The sequence below is a fragment of the Orbicella franksi genome, chromosome 7 (genome assembly GCF_964199315.1).
Source record: "Orbicella franksi chromosome 7, jaOrbFran1.1, whole genome shotgun sequence".
Lineage (NCBI taxonomy): Eukaryota > Metazoa > Cnidaria > Anthozoa > Scleractinia > Merulinidae > Orbicella > Orbicella franksi.
The window spans coordinates 22961291-22985141 of record NC_138151.1 but is presented as its reverse complement, the minus strand read 5'-3'; the positions used below and the strand labels follow the sequence as shown (position 1 = coordinate 22985141).

Sequence of the window (23851 nt, the reverse complement as noted above, 5' to 3'; positions counted from 1 at the left end):
TTGCCTATTAATTCTTGCTTTCTGTATTTTGCTTCAGCGCAACCCTGTCTTAAAAATATTAAATCAACCTCCGCTATCGTTTTTCTTTACAAATCCCGCCAGGAAAAATGGCATTCTCCCGCTACCAACTGAGGGTGCATGTCTCTGTCAACCCATTAGCTGGAGTATGGCCGCCATCTTGCGCGACTCCGTCGTCGTCGTCGTCGTCGTCGTCGTCGTCGTCGTCGTCGTCGTCGTCGTCGTCGTCGCCGCCGTCGTGCGTACGCGCCCACGAGCAATACCGCTAGCCATGATAACCACGAGAAAATCAATTCATGGGTTTCCTTTTCTTCCCTTTATGGGTATGGGGCTCCGCCGGAGCTCCGCTAATATGGGTATGGGGCTCCGCCGGAGCTCCGCTATAAATTACCAAATTTTATTCATCGAGATTTCTCCGTTCCCACCGTGCGCTCGTTGTTTCAGACATATTTTGACAAGTTAAAGTTTATTTTGGTTCAAAGTTCACTTCCGCTACGGAAGGCCGAAGATTTTATTGGTTAATTTATGACAGCCGATGACAGCATGAAATCTCAGTGTGCGCACTCAGGCATGAAAGGCCAAGTGGTAGGTTTTCAAAATCCAGGTGGTTTGTCTGCAAGCGTTTCCTACCTTCCTTCCTTCCCCTCCCCCTCCCCCTCCCCCTCCCCCCTCTCTTACTCGCTCCATTTTTCGAGCTGTAATTCTTTGCTCCCGAACCCCACAGTAACGCTTGCTACGCAGGCTAGTCCAACTGTAAAATGTAGGTTTTTTTAAGAAATAAAATAATGATAAATGATGACGATGACCCATTTTTTATGACACAGTTCATTTTCCTCGGTTGTTGTTAGACTTATTACTTTGTTTGGTCGTTTGCCTATGCCTTGTTGTCGGAGGAGCCGAGCTTTTCCCTCAACAACTTGCTTTACAAGAGTGAGGATTATTATACGAACTGTACCCAATCATCAAAATGCTGTACCTCACTACTTTAAACCAGTGAGACAATCTCAGATAGTACAGAGTGCAATTTACGGCTCTGATGCAGTAGTCACACAGCTAAATGAAATAATAATACGTAGAGTAGCAAATGTGACAATTTTACTTTTCACGCCAACGTTTGTAACTTGATATTTTTGTTTTCCGCGCCAGTATACAGTGGAACCTCGATTTAACGAACCTCTATTTGACGAAGTCCTCGATATAACGAACGATATTCTATGTCCCGGTCAAAGTTACAGTAAAATGTATGGAACAGAACTTCGATATAACGGACCTCGATATAACGAACATAATCCGGAAGCTCAAACGTAAAATCTACCTCGATATAACGAATTACAATGCATCTCAACACGCGACAGAAGATAGACGCTGAACAGATCAACGGTCAACAAATCCTTGGACTGTAAATGCTTTTGGTAAAGATACAGACATTAAAGCAAAAACACTAAATCTTTGAAATCCGGAAATGTTGGGAAGTGCAACATAACAACACTAAAGCCCGTTTCCTTGTTTACATAGATAATTTTCTGTATAACCTCTATGTTGCAACATTTTTAAATCGATACTCTGAAAGTGTTGTTTTTTTGTGAACAAAAGCTGCGCGTCTGCTCAAAAGTGAAAATCAGTAATTGATATTGAAAGCCACCATGCTTAATGAATTGCATTTAAAAACGCAGCACTTCTGAGTGACGAAAATTGCATTAAATTGCGTGATAGAATTCACCTGTGTTACAACTCAATCATTAACTATGACCTTGATATAACGAACATTTTGGTCGTTTCTCCTCAAATTCGTTATATCGACGTTTTCGATATAACGAACCCTCGATTTAACGAACAAATTTGGCCGGTCCTCAGCGACTTCGTTAAATCGAGATTCCACTGTATTAAAGGTATGGATCGTTACTTGACCGAAATTATATCCCGCATCGGTGAGCGAGTCAGTGATGAAATTAATTGGCGGTTTCAGTAAGTGCCACGGAGTCTGCGGCAATAATAACCAAGTTTCTTTTGTCAAGAGTAATCCATGGTGAGTTCGTTATGAACAAAATGCTAAATGGTCAATGAGTCTAGACGCCTACCACCAAGTTGGCTATAACCTAAACTAACTTCAGTATTTGAACTCCATGGAGTTTCGATGGGAGTTTTTCTTTTTTTTGGCCAGTAATACGTGTATGCAACACATGGTTGTTAGTGGACCATTCGAGGAGGAATTCCATGGCGTCTTACTCGCTACTAAGAAGGAAGAGGCGATTTTTCCAAGTGTATTAATTTAATTCGGTACAGCGCTTACTTAAAGTACCAATTCAAAACTATAGCGATATGAATTACCTTCGTTATTCGGGTCTAATTGATTTTCAGGTTCATCAAGCAGATCATTTCTAGTGCCTGACAAAAAAAAAAACTAATTAAAGAACATCAAGATATTAGAAACAGCAATTCGGAAGAGGCAATCTTCTTTCCCTTTAGTTAGCGACAAGAGTAATTGAGACAGTAGTCTTAACCCCTTCTTTCTTACGCGTTCCCTCTCCGTCTCCACCGCTTTAAGCCTGCTACCGACGCAAGCTAGAATCAGAGCTGTCAACAGCACAAGAGCACTTAACAATGACATACTAATTTCACGAGACTAATCAGCAATAATCCTGTCGGAACGTAAATAACCAACGAGAAATGGGACGGGAAAAAGAGGAACGATATATTAATACGATAAAACAATCAAAAAGGAAGTCAACAAATCAAAAGCAGGTGCAAGCGAGTCAATGTGTTCACCTGTAATAGTCCAGTCTTTTCGCAGGATAAGACTGTTTTCCAATTTTCCAGCCTTAACATCAAGTCTCCTTGGTGTAAGCGTTCTCCTCTGCCAATGACGTTTTAGTAAAATGGCGTCAAGAAATGATGCAAATATTGTCAAACAAAGATCCCTCTATTCGATAATTCACTTAGCCAGAAGAACCAGGTGTGTTTTCAACCACGGCGTCTAACAAACCTTTCTTAATTTTCGTATGAAAATACTTGGACGTCCAAAGGACGGCGACGCGCTGCTACACGTTCCTGCACGCGATCTGGAACGAGAGCAAAATCTCCTCCCCGGCTCCACCCCCAGCTCATTTGCGTCGCTATGTTTGCTCTCGCTCCGTCCATTTTACGCGCGGCCAGAATACGCAATGCGGAAAAAAAGTTCTTCGTAAGGGAATATTTATTTCAGATGCTATCATTACATGGACCCTTCCTCCTTCACAACGTGGCCCGCTGCAAACAAGCGATACTTCAGTTCGAACAACAATTTAGCATGTAATAAACGGTTCTTCTGAGGTACATTTGACATGGAACTTCACTTTCTCGGGTGAAATACTTGATCGACTCATATTCCAAATAGATATTGTCCGAATCGGCAAGTAAACACCTTCAGAGATAGTTTCTATAGATCGAGCAACCAACTACCATGGCTTCGTAGTGTAAATGATGACATTACATCCCTGCATTCTCACTAAATCTGCTGGTTAATTTCAAGCCATTTTTTCAGGCAACTTCCCATTACCGGCGCAAAAATTTTGACTAAGCAACACTAGTCACACTCATTTTCCATACACGGTCAAACACGGGTGTATTGGCTGGTAACCTAGATTCAGCGAATTAATCAAAAAGCTAAAAATGCATTACACAACGCCTTGAATTAGCAACTGTTGATATACTCCACATCATACTTACAATATGCGATACAGAGATTACAACTTGTTGCCGAGCCAAAAGAGTGCCTTGGTGTGCATCCATTTCCAAACCGCATGTGTGAATAGTCACAACTGACCAATCACAGAAAAGGGAGGAAATAATACAATGAACCAATCACGATGAGAAATAGAAACCCAGTGGCGGTGCCAAGTGTAGAAAGTTACGCTTAACTTACCATCTTGATTTTGACCGAAATGTGCTGACAGAAAAACACTGAAAAGGCAGTGTTACTGGAGGATTGTTCTCATGTGCCACATGTCACGCAGTTTTGATGTACCGCAAGTTCAATCATTTCAAAAAGTAATCGAAGATCTCTAACACCATAATTAAATGAGGGGAATGGTTATGAAGCCTGGCTAACTTAAAAGGAACGAAACGAGATCCAAGATTTATGCTGAAATCAAAGGTCCACGACCTTGTACAGTCTTTGGCTTTGCGCTCATACACTAATTGGTTGGTTCTTCAGAGAGAAGTAAACAGCGTACTAGATTCAAGTTTTGAGCACGATCAGGGCCAAATACTGAAGACAAAACTTACAACGAAAAACGGTACTATTGATATCGATGCCGTGCTGAAAGAAACGAGTTCAACCGTTAGTTCGCAAGGTTTTTTCAAAAAAAAAAATCATGAGCGAGTGTCTTGAAACCAACCTAACAAGTCGCACACCAAACAGTGGATACTTTAAGAGCGTCTTATAGTTTATTTTACGGTCGTAAAAAACATGACACATTAGCCATGTAAACTTACTTAATCTAACGCTTGCGTTAACAGCTTTGTTGTGCAGCCAAGATGTTAACAGCCTGTGAATACACCGAACGTCTCTGTATTTTAGGTCGCTTTCGCGTTTGAAGGATTATTTCAAAGTAGTCAAACTATTTACATTTATCAGGGGCATATCCAGACTTTTTGTGAGGCTTTTTGTAGGCTTATATAGACTTGCAGTCGGTGTTGTGGTCTCAATTGCACGTACTGTCTTAAAATATGGAGTAGCATATTTTTGCCGTCTCATTTGAAAAACGCAATTTGTCAAATAGACCTTATTGGAAAAATTTGAAAATCGGGAAGGGAGGACCCATATTACTCCCCTGGGTACACCCCTGGTTACTACTAAGTCGCAATTGATGTACGTAACTGCAATTGAAACACGTCACTACATATAGGAGTACCCTTGTTAACAATATTTGTCTCATTAGCATAAGCGATAAGTCTCTGATGGAGCAACAAAAACACTAGCTTTCAACATTGAAGGGGCACAGCACGATTAACTGTCCCAAGGAATATCGGCCTGCTGTATCAAATAATTTTTGGGTGACGCGGGCTTAATAACCCAACATTTTACAAAGAATATAAGAGCTCATTAGCACCCTCGATACCAACAAATATTGCATTTTTTGAAAGCCAATTTCTCCTCGAATATTACACCCAAAGAGCCAAACATTTAACCAATTACTAAGTTTCAAAAGCTCTTTTGATGTTTGTAGTCATTTCGTGTCTAATGTGAGACCTTTCTGCGCAAATAGGCTTGGCTTAATTACATACTACGTTCCTATGCACGAAATTGCATGGGAATCTTTAAATGTTACTTGTAAAAAATATGGTACATACGCACCTTCAGACTGCTGATCAACAGTAAGACCTATTTAAAACTTAGAATGTTAAAAATACAAATCTACCTAGCTTTTGTAAACCGTTTGGTAGCTTTTTACAAACCGTCGGAAATTTTTCCTTGAAAATACAAGCCTAGAGCAATAACTGATACGGTAATATCAACAAAAGGATGTTTCTATTCCTAAAATTCGAAGAACTTATAATCTCTGTTAACTCCCAGCATTTTACCAAGAAACTTTCTCACTTGAGTTATCCTTTTTCGCTTCTTTTATCGTATTTCTTCATTTACATGCCTGTTTACTCCTTCTTTTTAAATGAAAGTTGCGCGAGAGGAATTTTCCAGTGACTTTGAAACGACCTTTATGCTGCACAACTTCAGCTGGATTTGCTTGGCTTTGTCAATTGAGAAAGGTCTCATTTGCTAAACTTTTTGCATTTAAATTGACAGGGGCATCAGTTACTGAGTGAATTGAAGACATGAAAATCAATGATGTGACAGCCTATCGAGATACGTAGATACTTGGGAATAAAAAGGGTAGCAAGTAAAGCAACTTAACTTGGTAGCTTAAGACTAAAGTAATAGTTTATCCATTTTCGAGCAAAACACTACACTACGAAAACTGATAACGAAATCAATGAATATTTGCTGCTTGGGTAGTGATGAAACTTCTGCTAGTTTACACGACCAAGTCCTCGGCGTTTGCGTACAACTGCGTCTTGTCGAACATCTTCATGTTGATCAGCCGCTTAAGATGAAAAAAATAGTTACATCATCAGTATGACAAGTTAACTTACAGCTACACCACACATATAGAACTAACCGGGTATAGTATGGTTGAAACATCATTCGCAGCAACTGAGCCAGGCTGTGGATCCAATAAATACCCTTCCGAAAGTTTGAGACCAAAGGCGAAAGGTTCGAGACTCTTCAGGAGTCGATGTGCTATATATAACTAAAGACGTTGCATTTTTTACGTTTCCCAAAAATACTATCCAAATGCAATGTCCTTTTGAAAAGCAGTGTTATATTACCAGCAGCTGCACGACCACGTTGTGTATTTATTTACTGCAATCTTTCACATGCGTTTGCACCTCAGCCCTTAGTCACCTTCGATGACGTTAAATACTTTGCAATTGGCTACTACTTGTTGGGCCAAAAATGTCACATGCTCAGATGAACTCCGCATCAACCACAGGCCGACGGAACTCGCTGCTTTATCCATTTGGGAAGCAAATGTAAATGTACATCTTTTTTATAGTGATCATGCACTTAGCTATACAAGCACTATGCTCAGCTAGTTAACAGGCATGCCACTGAAACAAAGGAAACAAATGTCGAGGAAAAGGTTGTTGTTATTCGTGGTGGTAGATGCAATAATAAAGTGTATTATCGTTTGTCTCACGATGTAGTCACTTGAGATGTAGATCGCGACGTTTCGACTGCTTACTGCTAGTCTTCTTCAGGCGATAAGGTCGACACGTAGGGTCAAGGAAGCTTTTCACATAAGACTTCACCCTAATAACATCAACAGGGATAGTGGAATTGAAATTCCTGCAGCATGGATGCCCACGATCAAGAAACACAACAACAGGAGAACGGTACAACACTGGACCACTGAGGGACCAGCTACTCGACGGAACAATGGAACAATAGGAGGATCGAAATGCACCAATCACAGCCGACCTTTGTAATATAAATGATACCGTGCAATCAGTCGACCTTATCGCCTGAAGAAGACTAGCTGTAAGCAGTCGAAACGTCGCGATCTACATCTCAAGTGACTACATCGTGAGACAAACGATAATACACTTTATTACGGAAACAAATATTTCAAATAAACGTAACATAGCTCAAAATCCCAACTGGTAGGAGGCAGACCAGTTGGCTATCTACAAAGTGTGAGCCAGGATTTGAACTCGGGACTACCGAGAAACAAATCCCGCTAGTGGCAGGGTTGGGGCCTTGAACTCGGGACCTTCGGATTACAACACCAGCGCCCTAAACCACTCGGCCACGCTGCCTCCAGAAAAGAATCTAATATTATCGTGCTCGATGTTACTTCAGAGCAACTTACTCCAGAGGACGTTGCCAGGTTGTTAATTCATAGTGACTGCATGTGTTAGCAAGGTCGTAGATTATTGGGTGAATAATTAATTGTTTCCTCTGGTTCAACAGACGTTCTCGGTAACACAAGTTCAAACAATGTGCCTTTGTCTTACCTTGTGTTGGTTCTCCATATCCTTGAGCTGGTTTTTTAAATCAGTAAATGTTGGCCTTTTATCCGGGTCATTTTCCCAGCATTTCATCATTATCTGATACCTGGGATAAACAAGAACTTCTGATGGACTGTTTCAATAAATTTCGATGTCACGCGTAGTTCTAAATTTATTGAAACAGTTTTGCTTACATTGCTTGCGGAAAGAATTTCCCTTTTCCCCTTAGCGAGAACGAAAGTTATAAAATGCGAGTGTACCCCAGGAGGTACTTCGTCACTACAGTGTTGGGAGGTGCGAATTGTCTGGCTCAAAAAGGTCCTATCAGGCTAAAATACCCCCCCCCCCCCCGCCTTGAAAAAAGGAAATAAATCAAATGAAATTAATCAATGGCCTAGAGCGCAAACCGAAAAAGGTTGTTTTTCTCTGCAAAAAAATAACTAAGTAAAAAACAGAACATCAAAAGTATTCCAGACAGGTTTTGCATTAACCTTGTTTTATTTATTATATAAATCTCAATCTTTTGGTGACAGCAGTCATTCCTAAATCGCTAAGAAAGGAAGTCTGCCTGCCATTTGTATGCAATTTACGTCTGTCCGGCCGAGCCCCAGCACTATCAGACATGAACCTATGTAGTCTTCCCCACCCCAACCTACATGTTGTTTGCAGGAGACAGTCAGTTAAAATTCTGAGATCACGAATAAGTTCCACTACGCGGTCTACGATTACATAATTGCATAACTGACCATAGCTCGACGTATCATAATTGCGATAACATGTGCACTGCAGCCCTCCAAAAAGCGCTGTCACTGCTGGTTTGATTTTCAAGAAGCAAAACTCACAATTTGTCATCCACATGTTGTGGTTTGGGCATTCGTTTCCCTTCCTGAAGCAGGCTTGCAATTTTTCTGCCATCCATTCGTGGATACGGTGAACCACCTATAAAAAAGCAGCAATGTCTCGAGTTTATCGGTAAAACCACAGGAACGGTGGACTTTGTTTGTCAGAATTATGATTGCTGCCTCAAACACAAACGAAGTAACGGCATGTATTAATGAAAGAGGCACGTAATATCCAATCACTACTTCGATTAAAAGCAATTTACAAAAGCTGTTAAAAAAAGAGGAAACTATTTATTCTGTATTTCCATTGACTAGTGGGAGAACATTTGCACCTGAAACATGATAACGACTGGTATTTCCGATGTATTTTTGTTTGTTTGTTTGTTTGTTTGTTTGTTTGTTTTCTTAAAAATTTTCTCGTGTTGCAGTAATTCATTTTCTGGAAAATTTCTGTTTCTTTTCCCGAACTGTGTAGAAAACCCATCGAAGTAATGTATACTTAAGATGTTACCTATCGTAAAAATCTCGTAAAGGACAACTCCAAAGCTCCATCTGTAAATTAATAAAATGAATAATAACTGAACATTAAGACAGTGACAATAACAATTGATATTCAAACAATTTGGTTGAAAATATTTTTCACGGTCACATTACACAATTAAGTTGTGGTGTAGTAAATAATTATACCATTCATTTCTCAAACAGCATGCTTCATGGATTGAACATAAAACTTGCGATCCTTGTTCAACACAATCTTCTGCCACTTATCGGGGTTGGCAACTTAGAATAGGCTGACAGAAAGTTCAGTTGTTTTCTTTTTTTCAAAGTGGATCACTTCAGCAATAAATTGCATAAATAACGATGAGATGAACAAAGATGACAGATATTGTGTTAGTTTTTACGCTATTAATATCTTCATATTCTATCTGACTACGCGAATTTTAAAATCTTCACGTCAATCTTGATCTTTGGTTTTTCAGGGGTAATCGTTGCGTCTTCGATTTGTTAGAAGTACCAATAAAGAGTGTCATAGTTACTTCTTACGTTAAGTTTACTGTTGGTAGCTTCGTGTGGTTCTTATGGAACCATTGGCCAGTCATGCGTGGATGTACTTACACATCACTTTTGGTGGTGTACGTTCCATACAACAGCGCTTCATAAGCAGTCCATTTGACTGGAAGACGGCCCTAAAGATTGAAGTAGTTCGTAAGCAATTCAATTTCAATGTAAACTAGGAACACATTTCCAGCAGAAACTCGTCAAGGCATAGACTTGAACACGAAAACAAATTGCCGCCTGTCTGCGTCTTTAATGATTTTTTTCTGGCTGGTAAGTTTTTGTACTGTGACAACAGCATTAGTCTCTCTTCCAGAAGCCACAAGTTATAACAAGAGAAGATCAAGGTAAGACAGGTACATGTACCTCGAGCTTTTCTTGGTTATAACCAAATTGGTCGACTTAGAAAGACTGGGCTCCACCCTAAGCTTAGATCAATCTTTAAGTATTTTGCGCAATTTTAGTTTCCGTCTATTTTTGCAATGTAATGAGAAGGGGAAGAAAATAAAGACTCCTTGCAGATTCGGACGCGGAACGATGGTCTTCATCAGATTCAAAGGTGAGTGCCTGCACCATTTGGTAATAAATTTGACGGGTAATCTCACTGTAGTGGTGGCAAGATACAGGCACAAAAACTGTGAAGGTAGTCTTGACAAGAAACCCGATCCCATCTGAGCTCTTGGGCCAATAATTATGAATTTAGCACACGATACGTGAGAAATTACGCGGACATTTAGAATATTCAAGTGTTGATTGGGCTTTTAAAATAACAAATAGAAAGCACAAAAAAGTGTAAAATTATGCAGCTATAGCCAGTTGGTCGGGTAGCAACTCTCGGAAGGTCTCACATAAAGGGCTTGATACCCTTTGAGAGGACAATAGAACAAACAACAGAAACAATTCGGTTCTTAGGGTTGTTACCTTTGTCTTTTTTTCATAAATGTTGTCCTGCTGAACATCTCTAGCCATTCCAAAGTCTGTCACCTTACACGTTTCTCTTTCACCAACCAACACATTACGAGCTGCCAGGTCCCGGTGGATAATCTGTTACAAACGGAATACTATTTCATAAGTCTGAAACTAACATGGACACTAAAAGCCATAAGAAGTAGTGAGGTATAAGCTATAAAATAACATAAATATCGCTTTAAGGACGGTGCCTACTAAATACAAACGTTTTTACGCCAGGTTAGGACCACGCGGAAAAAGTAGTTCTTTTTAAGGGCTACTGAAATCTACAAAGAAAAAAGTGGGTAGCCACGCATTTTTTCGAGATAATTAGCCTTGAATCTCAACAAAAATGCTGACATCAGCATTTTTCTGAAAATAGAAGGAGAGGATAATTCTTCACAGCTTTCTTTAGAATTCGCCTTTACATACAGAAAAGCAAATACATTTATAAAAATCTAAAAACTACATGGTAAATGGTGACATAAAAAATCATTTTTGGTATGTTTTTAATAATAAAATCATTGCAACAGCACTTTTAGCGTCTCTCACAGCCTTCCTCTGTTTCAGCTAAAATACAGTCTAAATATCTTTTGCTCACAACCCGAAACTAATCACGTGCTGAATAGGCTTACCACTTTTATTTCATAACATAAAATATAGGGGAAACCACGCGTTTTTTAAAGTTATTGATCCTTTTTGAAACTTTTTACAGTGCCCGTTATATTTTTTCCTGTCACCTCCCCAGTAAGTAAAATATTTGCACATCTCGCACTCGTTTTGCGCGCGCACTACGCCATCTGCAGGTACATGTTTACAATTGGATTTCAGTATAATTTTCGACAGATAACAGCTATTTTGTCAACTGGAAGACGTTAACAGTTAGTGGTTAGCGATATGCTGCTCTTCTGGTGTTCCTGGTTTAAGCACAGGTTCATTAAACTTGATTTTAGGAAAATTTTGCTTTAAATTTAGTCGTGTACTTGGTAGCGTAGTTGATTGCGTCATGTCAACCCAGCGCGCGCGCGGCGCTTAAACCATGCCTTGCGTGATGCGCAGAATGTGTGCGCACTAATAAAAGTGGGCACCGTCCTTAAAATGCAGGGAAATCTGGTATTGCTTCAATACTTCATCACACTAGTTTATTGCAAACTGGGCTTTAACTTTCCCTTTATTAGAAGCCGTTTCGTTAATTTCATGATTTCTGTTGTGAAGAGATTTCGTCGATAACGTTATTATGGAAAGTGGAGCTAAAAGATTATAAACTTAATTATTTAACATACAGATTTTGAAGAAAGGTAACTCATGCCATCAGCAATTTGCCAAGCAAACTTCATCAGCTGTTGTGACGTCAGACTTGTTTGTGGTTTGATATCCGGGTCTTTGTAATAAGTGTCATTCAGTCCACGGCTCTTTCTTAGGTATCCCAGCAGGTCTCCATACGGTACATACTCGATTATCACCATTAGAGGCTCTGGAAAAGTATGGACATTCAAAAATAACTGTTTCAAACTGCTGTGAAATACTTCGACGTATTTCCTTTATACTTGAAATAGCCCAGAAGAAGATACATTTAATTTTTCCGTAAAACATGCTAGATTCTTTGTGCATGGAACTTATTATCAACAAACTGTGTTGAATGTATACTCTACGAAAAAAAATCATGTTTATAGTGCGATAATTTGTCTATTCTTAAATCTAATGAATGGTCTTCTATGACAGGACGTACCATCAATGTTATATATTTCACATGTTCAATTCGCAATTTTTAAACAGTTTACCAGTTTCTGTGACACATCCCAGTAGTTTAATGACGTGAGGATGTGGTTTGAGTTGCTTCATTGTGCCAAGTTCTCTCAGTAAATCTCTCCTGTCTGATTCGGGAGAATTATCTGGAAAAGAACAAAACTTGAATCAGGCAAAAATGTTGTGCCAGTTTAATAAATTAAATTCATGCTTTAAAAAAAAACGTAACGTTATCTCCTGACGTGGCAATATATTTCTAACCTACAATACGAACGTCAGCGTTTCGTCAACAAGCCTTGTAAATTACCGAGACCACAGCCATAATAAATATAAAACAGACCTGACAAAAAAAAAACAAACAAACAAAGAAAGATGTTCAAAGGAAATAATTTTGAAAAGGACTTTAGAAAAAAATGGAAAACTCCTCTGCAACGAATTTTGATTTGATGAAGAACTGAGCGCCAACTGCAACAATTCAGAAACCGACTTCTGTGCAGGTTGAAAGAGTTGCTTAGCACAACTAATCGTGAACTAAAAAAAAAATAGTTAACGAGCCCTAACAGCTCTAACAGAACCAAGACATACATTTAAGCATTTTGACAGCAACTGTCGTCTTTCCAGGCCTGCCTCGAAGTCCTGTTGCCGTTGCCTTGGCAACCTGACCAAAAGCACCTTTACCAATTATCTTTTCTATAGTCACGTCTTGCTTTTCAACTTCCCAAGAACGTGTTGTTGGATGAAGAGGTGCATAATCAGCACTTTGAACAACACGTTGTGTTTGATCGTAGACTGTAGTTGCTTCTGTTAGGTCCATGTACTCTGAGCGAGGCTGGGTGGAGTTATTGGGAATAGAACTACTTGGTTGAAGATCGTCCAATGCCATTTCATTCTGTAAAAATATGTAAGATATATGAAAGTGTTTTCCGCAGCATCTATTAAAGGTGCTATTTCACGATATTTAAAATATTTCTTATTGGGGTATTAAATCCAAAGAACGCTCGAGAAAAGACAAGGAAGTTTAGGAGTAAGGAGCATTGCAAGCCTTGGCAATTTGGCTTTTTTTTTTTTTTTAAATCAAGATTCACCATTTGTGGCCTATCTCCTCTGAACTATACTTATAATTCCAGTGAAACCGCTCATAACTGCTGTATACCATCCATTTTCTCCCTCACCCCTCCCCCAGCCCGCCCCTCAGGACATACATCAAAGAGTTATCTTGTGATATCTTTATCTCTCCCTACGACACAGAAGAGCTTGATGAGTTTCGGTATATTGATCCCCATGACACACGTTTCCTTCAGTTTGAGTAGCGAGGTTAAATAAACTGTAAAATTATGTAAAGCCCCTTCCTTGGGCCCCCTTCCTTCCTTAAAATAATTATGTCCCCTACTCCCTAAAAACTGGTCCTGAACACTGTCAATTTCCTGTAGCTACCTTTCTAAAGAAATCAACAAGTGCGCACCAATAAGCAGGCACCAACAATGTTGTTCTACAGAAGTCCATAACCATGGAGTTTCTTCCGCATAAAAAATTTCATGGAGGCCGCGATTTGCATCCTTACAAGCACTATTGCCTGGCAACGGCATTCCAGTAGCGTCCAACAAGCACATTAACTTTCTACGACAAACGAAACTGAACCCGCCTTTTGACATTCAAAAATTGCGTAGTATAACTGCTTTATTGCTTTCAATAAAAAACCGACAACAAAGACTTACGTCATAAACACCTCTCTCTTCTTTGTGGCGCCTGAAATAAGAGCAGGGATTCGAAGAAAGATATTTAAAAACTTGAAAATTTAAACGTTTCACAGGGAAAATTGGTATTCGGCTCCTCTCTTCTCGGTGTTTCGAAATGTGGTCAAACACGGTCTTTCGCGTTTGATATATCGCATCATAAAGAATCAAAGGAACAACTACTATAAAGGCCGACAAGGCAAATATAACATGCAACAAATCTTGAGCATCTTGAAGAGATGTTTTTGGCATTGTTTATCTGCGGTGAGCCAGTTTTTCGTCTCACAAGTGTAAAGCAACCTACCTCTTTTTTCCATTTGTGCCTAAGAAACAAAAAATTAGATGATTAAGTTTCATAGTGGAGACAGTATACATGTACTAGCAATGAGACATACTGGCGGAAAAGGGAAAAAACGCACTCTAAAATACATTATTGTTTTACCTTTCTTGTGTAGCCAAACGGTGTAAAAAATCAGGCAAATGATTATAAACACAAGAATTCCAACTACAGCTGCCCAGATGACGTCATTGCACGAGCACTTGCATTGTTCAGCAGCTATGAAAGAAAAACGAAAACCACCTCGTTTGCTTGGCTTCCTTATGTGGATCGATTTTATAGGCAACAAGCATACAAATAAGTCATTTCATTTTTCCACTTAGAGCAAGAGAATTTCTCGAATATAGAATACCTCTATGCGTCTCTATGGAAAAGGAATACTACACTGATTTATAATAATTCCCAAGCACAAATTAAAAACACGGGCGGATTTAGGGGGATTGATTGGGTGGCCACCTCCCTTTTAAAGAAACAAAATAGTTAGGAGACGCACCTCATTGTAATTTGTAATTTCTACTTTGCGGCATTGCTAGTATTCCTGGTGTATCACTTTTAGATTAGGTTCCAATTCTCAAAGTACACCATTTAATTTTGGGGGCATGCCCCATTCATTCTGCAGTCCCAATTTACCAGCCAAATTCTGGATCCACCTCTGCGTAACATCAGGGCATCGACTTGGTTTGCGCATTGACTTTTACGGACATTCCAAACCGACCTGCAAAGTTTCAGTCTTGTTATGATTTACGAGCTCTGCCTTCACTGTTGCCTAGAAAACTTATGTTAAATTTTGAAATTGCAGCTCTGACAGGTGCTGTAACACAGTGATATCAGGCATTGAATTAGAGGCCATGACCAATCCAATTCCAGCCAATTGAAAGCTTTGTAGTTGGCCTAGATCTTACGGCTGTTAGTTAAAGGGTAACGTAGCAGTAGCCTTGGAGAGGCCATGCTAGGGGTTTTAGGGATCAGGGATAACTGGCAAAATAATTTTAGGGAAAAGGGATCACTGACTAAATAATTATAGGGATAAGGGATAACTGAGCTTTAGGGATAACAAAATATAGCTTTGATTTCTCAATTGTCACACGTTTGGTCACTTTTGCCGAGGATTTGCATCACCGGCGACCGGTAATGAACAGTAACGGGTCATTTATCTGTCCAAATCCAAGCAAGATGGGTCAGATGTCCAAGATTTGCTCCCAGGCTCTTTTATTCGGTCAGCCGCTGACTAGAGAGGAGAATATTTTAAGGTAACGTCATATAAACCTGTACAGTTTTCGTATAATTATGCAGTTTTAAGTTATCTATTAAGAAATGGGTCGCTTTACACTTTAAAATTGCCACCTATTGTCAAATTCCAAAGATAAGTAATTTTGAGGATAACAGTCTCGGTAATTTTAGGAATAAGGGATAACTGCCCCCGAAATTTTAGGCATAAGGGATGACTTCCTCGCCCCCCCCCCCCCCCCTCCCCTAAAAGGGCCTCCTTAGGGGCTTAAGAAAGCACAGCAAGATGGTTATCATAAGGCTTGCGACCAGAATATTCCCGCTTTTGAAACATTACGAAAATGGAAAGCTTTTTTGTTTTTTTTCTTGGAGGTGAATCGCGAAGATATCGGGAATGAATAACGAGTTACAGTGCATTATTCCGTTTTTTTTTTATACATTTAAATTATCGATCTTGAGCTGCCATAAAAATAAAAACAAAAGGTTTTACCTTTGGTGCTTGAAGTGTCCGTCGGTGCAGGAGAAACTTGTTCAATGGAATTGGGATCGACTTTGAATACATCAAAATCATCTTCTTTTGCGGCTGTCTTCAGAACATTCAACACCTCACTAACGACTGCACTTCGGGTGAATTTCATCTCAAAATCTACGATAACACTGCCACACCTAAAAACAAAAAGATCCCATAGCACTGTGAAAAACCCATTGAGAAACAGGAATGATAACTTCCTGAACTTCTACCAGGGCTAAATCATAATGATAACAATTAATAGAATTGTTAAACGGTTTAAGAGCAACAAGAGGAGGGCTAAATTAGTTTATTTTATATAGATTCTGTTTTCGAGAAAAAGTATTGAAGGACTCGTTTCCGAAACCAAGTATCCCTTGCAGGCTATCCCTTTATGACACCGTTTTTGACTGCTACCTGTTTTTCAAAGAAGAGTGTAGAAATAAACTGATGCGATAGTAAGAAAGATGATTACTTTTTTGTGCCTGCAGACCTATAAAACTTTGATTAACGCACAAAAACAGCGCTAGCAAGTAAATAATTCAGGCATTTCCCCGTGAACGTGAACGGTATAACACCTTTTCTTGTCATCTCTTTCACTAGTTTGTTCCTTCACACCTTCACCTGTATTGCATTTACTTACAGCAACAAAAGGCGAAGCAGTATATTCCTAACCTCGCCATGTGAGTGCAGCTCTAGGTGTAAAACATGCGCTAATAACCCGAGTAGCTAAACAAGGGTTAGAAAATACGATCTAGTTTACCGTCCCAAACGTCACAGCATTACCATCTTGCTTGTTCGGTCCTTTAATAACCAACGCCTCATATACGTCATAATTACGTTCACCAAACACAAACAGAATGAAAAAGGATTTATCATACCTACTAGCTACAGCTTGGGCGGATAAACAACCCAGGTGTCTGACACGCTCACAAGCCTGAAAAGACAAATATTAACTCACTCAAACCTTCTACTGACGTACGACAGCATAGAAAGTTTCCATGCGCATACCATGGCCATTACATGCAAAAGTTGTTAAATTAAAATTCATTTAAATAGTCCATTGCATTATCCTTTAACACTTAGTATGAGTACATGAATACGCGCGTTCAAGCATTTTGTGGCACCATGATCTTTCTAGTTTCCTACACCAAAGAAGTTAAAGTGAGAAAAGAATCAATTTTTTTTTATCTGTTAGTGCTAAAACTGCCTCGGGCCGGACTGATGCAGGACTTCAAGCATAGTTTTGGAAAATATAATAGGACACGAAAAAACATAACATAATTAATAAGGTACATGAAAAATCACTCGATTCTGATTGGCTGAGAGCAGTGCAGTTCAAGTGTAGCACAAGTGCAATTTTGTGGGGAAATTTTGAAAAAAGATTTCTGGAATGAGAAAAAGTGGCTTCAAAAAAGATCTTCCAGAACTTCCTCCACGCGAATATTTTCATGTTTATATTACTAATTTTATATTATTAATAAGTAATGATACAGTTTTTCTCGTTCAATTTGGAATTAATTTGCACAGTTTTAGTTTTTTCAAAATCTTACTCAGGATATCCATAAAACAAACCAAAATATAGAAGCACACTTCAGTTTCACGTAACCCGCCAAACCTTGACCATATTTAGCCCGGGCTGTTTTTCATTCGTTAGCCCGCTAGGGGGAGGGGGGGTGCAATATTAATCAGACGTACATGGCATGTAAAGTCACGTGTCAATCACTCCTAAATTCTTTCACTTTTCAAAAACTCCGCCATCTTGCATTTCGCAAAATTATCAGAAATGTCAGGACAGCTCCAAAATTGCTTTCTAACCACTCTATCTTGTTTGACCACTCTAGCATTATTTTGTTTAAGTTATAAAAGTTATTATAGTTGTTATCTAGACAAAGGAAACCAGGAATTGCCACTCAAAAATATAAAAAAATCAAATCGGCAAGTTTAAATTCACGCCAATCAGCCTCAATAGTGTCGATAGATGGGGGGATTTGGGGAGTTTACTCTAGCATAGGGTAGCAAAATTCAGCTGAACTAGCTCTGGTATAGGCTAAGGGTTCCAGGGTCCCAGCGGCACATCCCCACCCAGAAATTCCCAAAGTACCCCCCCCCCCCACCCCACCCCTGGGCTTAGGTGTCGCTAGTAATATTACGGGTTCCTGTACTTATTATCCTTCTGTAACAATGCACAAATAAAAACGTGTGTAGCGGGCAAATCTCATCCGCAGCATCACTAAATAAAATTAACTGAACCAACTTAATGCGGAGGATTTTTTTTTTGCTCCAAAGACTTTCAAAAGAAGGTGTAACACACGTCAGTTTAAGTTATTTCATGCATTAATAGATTGTCTGCGACATGAAAAACAAAATAACTTACCAAACTGGGAAACCTTTTCTCAACGTCTAATCGTTCATCACAGCTCTTATCTATGGTCGCCGTGGCGGAAATGGTGCTCTCTACAACTTGAATAGAAACTAAATAACACAAATATCACCAGTTAAAGAGGTGATATGTAAAGTATGAAACGTAACGTCTACAAAGATGGTAACCTCAAATGTCTAACCACAGAAATAAGGCTACGACCTGTGCTGACTTGAATCAAACAGTGCTGCCCAATTCAGCCATCGTGTTAATAATCTTGCACAAACGAAATATGTCTGAGTATTGAACGTGTCCGACGTGCTAATATGTTGACCAGTCTAATCATGTCAAAGAGATTTGCATGTTCATGCAGATAATACAACGAAGCCCCTTGAGATCTTAAATCTTGAGATGAACATGACATGGGTGTTCTCATATCTGGAATTTGAGCGCAAAACGGTTGGATGCAGCCACAATGAATAGTATTTTATTTTTTCATTCATTTTTTAACAAAAATCCCAGTTTAAAAAATCCCTAAAGTGGTCGGTGTTGCTTGAGGGAGCTTTAATTACAAATCTTTCTGAGAAGGTAATTGAGGTTTCCCGAATGTGGTCACTGATAGGAACTTGTTGCTTACGAGAATGGTCACAAAGTTGAACGTTGTATTCCTGAGCACAAAATGTGGGGCTAAAATTCTGTAAAGGTAGTCGCATGACTTTTCTTGTGCAATTTGGAATAAATGTGCCCGAACAAATTTTTCAAAGGCTTACAAAATTGCATGAACCCGTAGGCGAGAGTCATTGGCAAGTGCTTATTTATTCCAAATTGTACGAGAGAAAATTATGAGACTACTTACTTAGTTATCAAATGACGAATGAAAGAAAATAAGAAAAAGTGAAACAGATTTTGCAAAACAAATTCATTCAACTGATTGGTTGAAGCCCCGTGCAGTGTTTGTCAAATTCCAAGTTTTACAAGAGCAAAATATTCAAAATCATTCAACTGTGAACCCGTAAATGTGTTATTTTTAAACTATCCAAACATTTTTAAGCAAAATATTTCCTTACACGTTCTTGTGTTCTTGTATTAATAAAGAATTGGTCCATGCTTTGCGCGCGTATATCGAGTTATGTACGTACGCGGAAAGTTTGGAGAGCACGAAAGAAACGTAAGAGTTGTTTGAGACGCAGCCGAACGCAACTCTAGCTTCTTGAATGCTCTCCAAACTTTCCAAGTGCATCCATAACTCGATGTACGCACAGGCAAAAACATGAACCAATTCTTTTATAACATGGCGACAACAACTTGGGCGCTAAAACATGTTTTATTTGTGACTGACTACATAGTTCTCACAATGCACAGTGAAGGAAAACAAAGGTCAACACGCCACGATAAGTTGAGCAACGGAAATTTTGCAGCTAAATTGAAGCTGCACACGTCATCTTATAGACGCACGGCCGTGCGTACGTAGAGATTTCGTTCACGATGGCTCAATAGGAACTAGATAGGACTAGTGCGCGCGCTATGATATAACTATTTTTGTTTCACTAAGAAACCAAATAGTTGTTTTCTGAAAATTCCGGCTGTTTTCGTCTCGGCATCTTATCTCAAATTTCTGCACCAATATGTTCCTGTAGACGCAACTCTAATCTGATTGTCTCCCGCTGATTTCCGATGTTTCTTGGCTAATCAGTACCAGCTCGCGATTTTCACTCGTGATGAAAGCTGCACTCCTTTTCGTTGGTATGCTTTTTGTCTAGCTTCCTAGAATCATAAACAGCTACACAGCAATTTTCTGGGCAACCAGGCTTTGATAGCATGCTTCAGGTCCATATAACACAATTCCCATTAGTATAGAAAACTTCAATAATAAGCACAAAAACGATACTCGTTACCTTTAGTCGTTGTCTTTGGCAAGGTGGTTACTGTAGTTTGCACAGACTTTTCTGAGAGTGGAAAAATAACACGTTTTTCAAAAACGCAGTGAATTGATGCAAAACGATAAGGTTAGTTTGCAGAGTACACTAACATATATAGTAACGTTTGTTGAAAACTGTGAAAAGTTATCTTTTAAGCTATTTTCAGTGGCTTCGCAGCGGCAATGCTATTTGTTTCCTATAAGAAGTTCCATATGGAACCCTACCGACGGTTTTATAAAATAGTCTTTTAAGATTTGAAGGAAAAACATCATGACTGCAATATCTAATAATAGAATCATACAATCTAGATTCCTTCTGACACAAAATCCTTTTACAAAGCAACAAACTAAGGCACCACGAAAGCGTCAATCAGTTAGCAGGGAGTAGAAATATCAAGAAGCATGAGGGAAACTGCAAAACGTTATCTTTTACGTCATTTTCAGTAGCTCCACTCCAATGCTATATGTTTGCTAAAGATGTTCCACATATGGACCTTTTATAAAATTATCTCTTACAATTTTATGAATGAGTGCTATGACTGCCTTATATTGCATTATCAGCTATAATGCGTCATTAGTCCTGTAAAGTAACTTATTCACCAAACAAAACAATACAACCTACCAACACGTAGCTGGACCGTGACAGTAACGTTTCCTAAAGAGTTTTCGGCAAAGCAGGTGTACCATCCACTATCATCTAACATAGTCTCACAAAACTGCAGAATGTTATTGGTATTTATCATAGTGCTCGGCGAAGTTTCATTTCCATTGTACCAAAATATGGATGGATAAGGGTTTCCAAGTACTGGGCAAGGAATGAGAGCTAGATCTCCCTCAGACACATCTGTAGTGTAACCTTCACCGGTGATCGTTGGGGGATCTGAAGAGACCAAACAAAGAGAAAACGCACAATAAGACCTTTGATGTCAGAACTGTAACTACTGTTGCCTAAAGTGCAATTTTGATGTCACAAACATGCTTGCAACTGGTGCAGATATTCTGTTCCTGTACAAGGTCTCTGTTGTAAAATCTAGCTGGAATATTTTGAGTTTTTCACCACAATTGTCATTGTCATTTTCATACTAAACCTGTCTCAAAAAAGATAAAAAATGCTGGAGTAGGACGTGTGTTAGGAAGCCTTTGGATTGAGACGTTCTCCAAAGCTGGCCAAATTTAAACGGGAATCAGTAGACAACATTCGCATTCTTGGTAGCGGATGGGAACTAGCTTGTAACTGAGGATAATGGGTGGAGTCTTTTCAAAATTCTTATGACCTTAGTCTTTTTTAATGATGTTCTCCCGCATTAGCCTTCATGGCAAGCTAGTTTCAGTCCAATTCCGAGAATACGAATATTGTCTATTCGTTCTGAAGAACATTTCATTAGTACAGGTGTAATAAGGAATTTGTTATATCAGATTAGTGGTCAACATAATGATAATCACCGAAAGATTGAAAAAATTCATTCAAGGGCGTCTGAAGAGATCAAGGATTACGGAGTTGTAGCGGAGCTCCGGCGGCGCGAAGGACCGCCAAGCGGAGCCCCATACTCATATAGGAAAGAAAAGGAAACCCATGACTTGATTTTCTCATGGTTATCATGGCTAACGGTATTGTTCGTGGGCGCATACGCACGACGACGACGGAGACGACGGAGTCACGCAACATGGCGGCATACTCCAAATAATAGGTTGACAGAGATATGCACCCTTGCTTTACGGTGAACTTCTTTGATATTGGACATTCATGTTATAATCAATTAGCATCTGTCAAAACAAGGTATCCGCTGATCAGTATCATGTGACCATATCGCGGGCTCAAGTTTATAGCTTATCGAGGTCACGCGTTTTTTTGAAGTTCACCGCTGACCAAGTGCCGGTTTTTGATTGGATTGCGGGCTCATGTTAGGTTAACTTGTTGAAAACAGAGCACACTAACCCAGGATTAAAAGTCAACCGAATTATAACTTTTCTTGTATACAAATGTTTTTTGCTGCTTTGTTTTGTGTATATGGTGATTATTAAAATTCATTATTACATGGCTGTGTCTCACAAAGACTGGGAACTACCGAATTGACGAATTTGATTGGCTGAAATCGATATTGACCGCGGTCTAGATTTTCCCATCTAGACCGGCATCTAGCTAGACCGGTTTCATTTTGCGTTGAAAAAGTAGCAAACTAAAATACAAAAATGTACACCATTTCTTTTATTTTCTTCTCATGGACGTGCCAAAAAGCTTGATGACAGAAAAAAAGTAAAGAGGCCGAGCAAATTTCGGCAGGTTTAAGTTAAGCTCATCGCCGTTCGCATGCAAACTGTCAGCAAACCAGTTACATTAAACGAATTGCTGATATAACAAATTCCTTATTACACCTGTACTAATGAAATGTTCTTCAGAACGAATAGACAATACTCGTATTCTCGGAATTGGACTGAAACTAGCTTGCCATGAAGGCTAATGCGGGAGAACAACATTAAAAAAGACTAAGGTCATAAGAATTTTGAAAAGACTCCACCCATCATCCTCAGTTACAAGCTCACTGCGTTCGGTCTGTACTCACGACCTCGGTCAAGATTCTCCCATACAGAGCTGCAGCTCGGTTAATAAGAGCTAAAAACAGAAGGCCAAACAATATACAGAAAACCTCACTGCAAAGTTGAAAACTCAAATCAAAATTCTACCTTTTCCTGGGTTAGCTTACTCAGGCTCTGAACAACACGGCCCAGGAGTTACGCTTTTAGGCTGGCCTAAATCTATATATTACTTCGAACATCATGCCATATCCCTTAATAACAGGCTGGTAGAAACGTTTCTTTTTCTAGATCCATACACCAGTTAGTTGTGTAGTGAGTATGTCAGAAAAGAACACTCTTACCTTCTTAATACTTCAATAGCAGGTAACAATGGCTTTCAACTGATACACCTTTCAACTCTCACTTGTAAGTTGCTTTTGAAACATTTCTATGTAAACTTACGTTTAATAGTAGTAGGACCATGAGATCACACCTATACTGACAAAAACATAAACAACGTAATAGTTATTTTCTTACAGTGCACATTAATGTTGACCGTTGTAGAATCCACTCCACAAGTGTTGCTTGCAGTGCACTTGTATTCTCCAGCTTGAGCCCTAGTTATGTCGCTGATGTTCAACAGATTTCCCTCAATAATTTCACAGGTTTTGACGTTCCTCCAGATAACGGTTGAATCAGGAATGCCAGTTACATTACAGTAGACTTCAACATCGACCCCTTCCACGGCGATTTTATTTTCTGCCTGTTTGACAGTGGCTGGAGGAGCTGTAAAAATGAATTCATGTAACATGTTACATTACCTGAAAGTCATACAAGGAAATTAAAGGGGAAAATGGTCCCAAATTACAACGTACACACTTAGCGCCAGCCTGATTTTGGAGCAAAGCTGCTACTTTGTGAGTTTCTTCTTTAACTGGAGATCAAAAACACAAGGATATAGCGAAGCTCACACTCTCGACCCTCAGATCTCAAGGTCAATGCTCAGACCATTAGGCCATTGCAGCATGGAGACGTATTTGTTAGAAACCTACGGATGTCTGTTCAGCGACTACGCAGATTCATTACAACTTGTG

At 39.3% G+C, this 23851-nt stretch overlaps 1 protein-coding gene across 1 annotated transcript in view; it reads right to left on the bottom strand.

Annotated features, from left to right (window-relative positions):
* Nucleotides 1-5573: 5573 nt before the first annotated feature.
* LOC145492554 (fibroblast growth factor receptor 2-like) overlaps nt 5574-23851 on the bottom strand; it is a 128813-nt gene continuing 110535 nt past the window's right edge. Inside the window, exons 4-21 of the mRNA XM_081472002.1 lie at nt 23295-23543; nt 20866-21123; nt 20221-20271; nt 18341-18438; nt 16845-16900; nt 15946-16121; nt 14334-14447; nt 14196-14214; nt 13874-13904; nt 12744-13047; nt 12194-12304; nt 11696-11886; nt 10386-10508; nt 9525-9595; nt 8920-8960; nt 8409-8505; nt 7573-7672; nt 5574-6098 (exon numbers count right to left, since the gene is read on the bottom strand). Of these exons, the coding sequence (XP_081328128.1) occupies nt 6030-6098; nt 7573-7672; nt 8409-8505; nt 8920-8960; nt 9525-9595; nt 10386-10508; nt 11696-11886; nt 12194-12304; nt 12744-13047; nt 13874-13904; nt 14196-14214; nt 14334-14447; nt 15946-16121; nt 16845-16900; nt 18341-18438; nt 20221-20271; nt 20866-21123; nt 23295-23543 (2159 nt within the window). The 3' untranslated portion in view covers nt 5574-6029. The remainder of the gene's footprint in view (nt 6099-7572; nt 7673-8408; nt 8506-8919; nt 8961-9524; nt 9596-10385; nt 10509-11695; nt 11887-12193; nt 12305-12743; nt 13048-13873; nt 13905-14195; nt 14215-14333; nt 14448-15945; nt 16122-16844; nt 16901-18340; nt 18439-20220; nt 20272-20865; nt 21124-23294; nt 23544-23851) is intronic.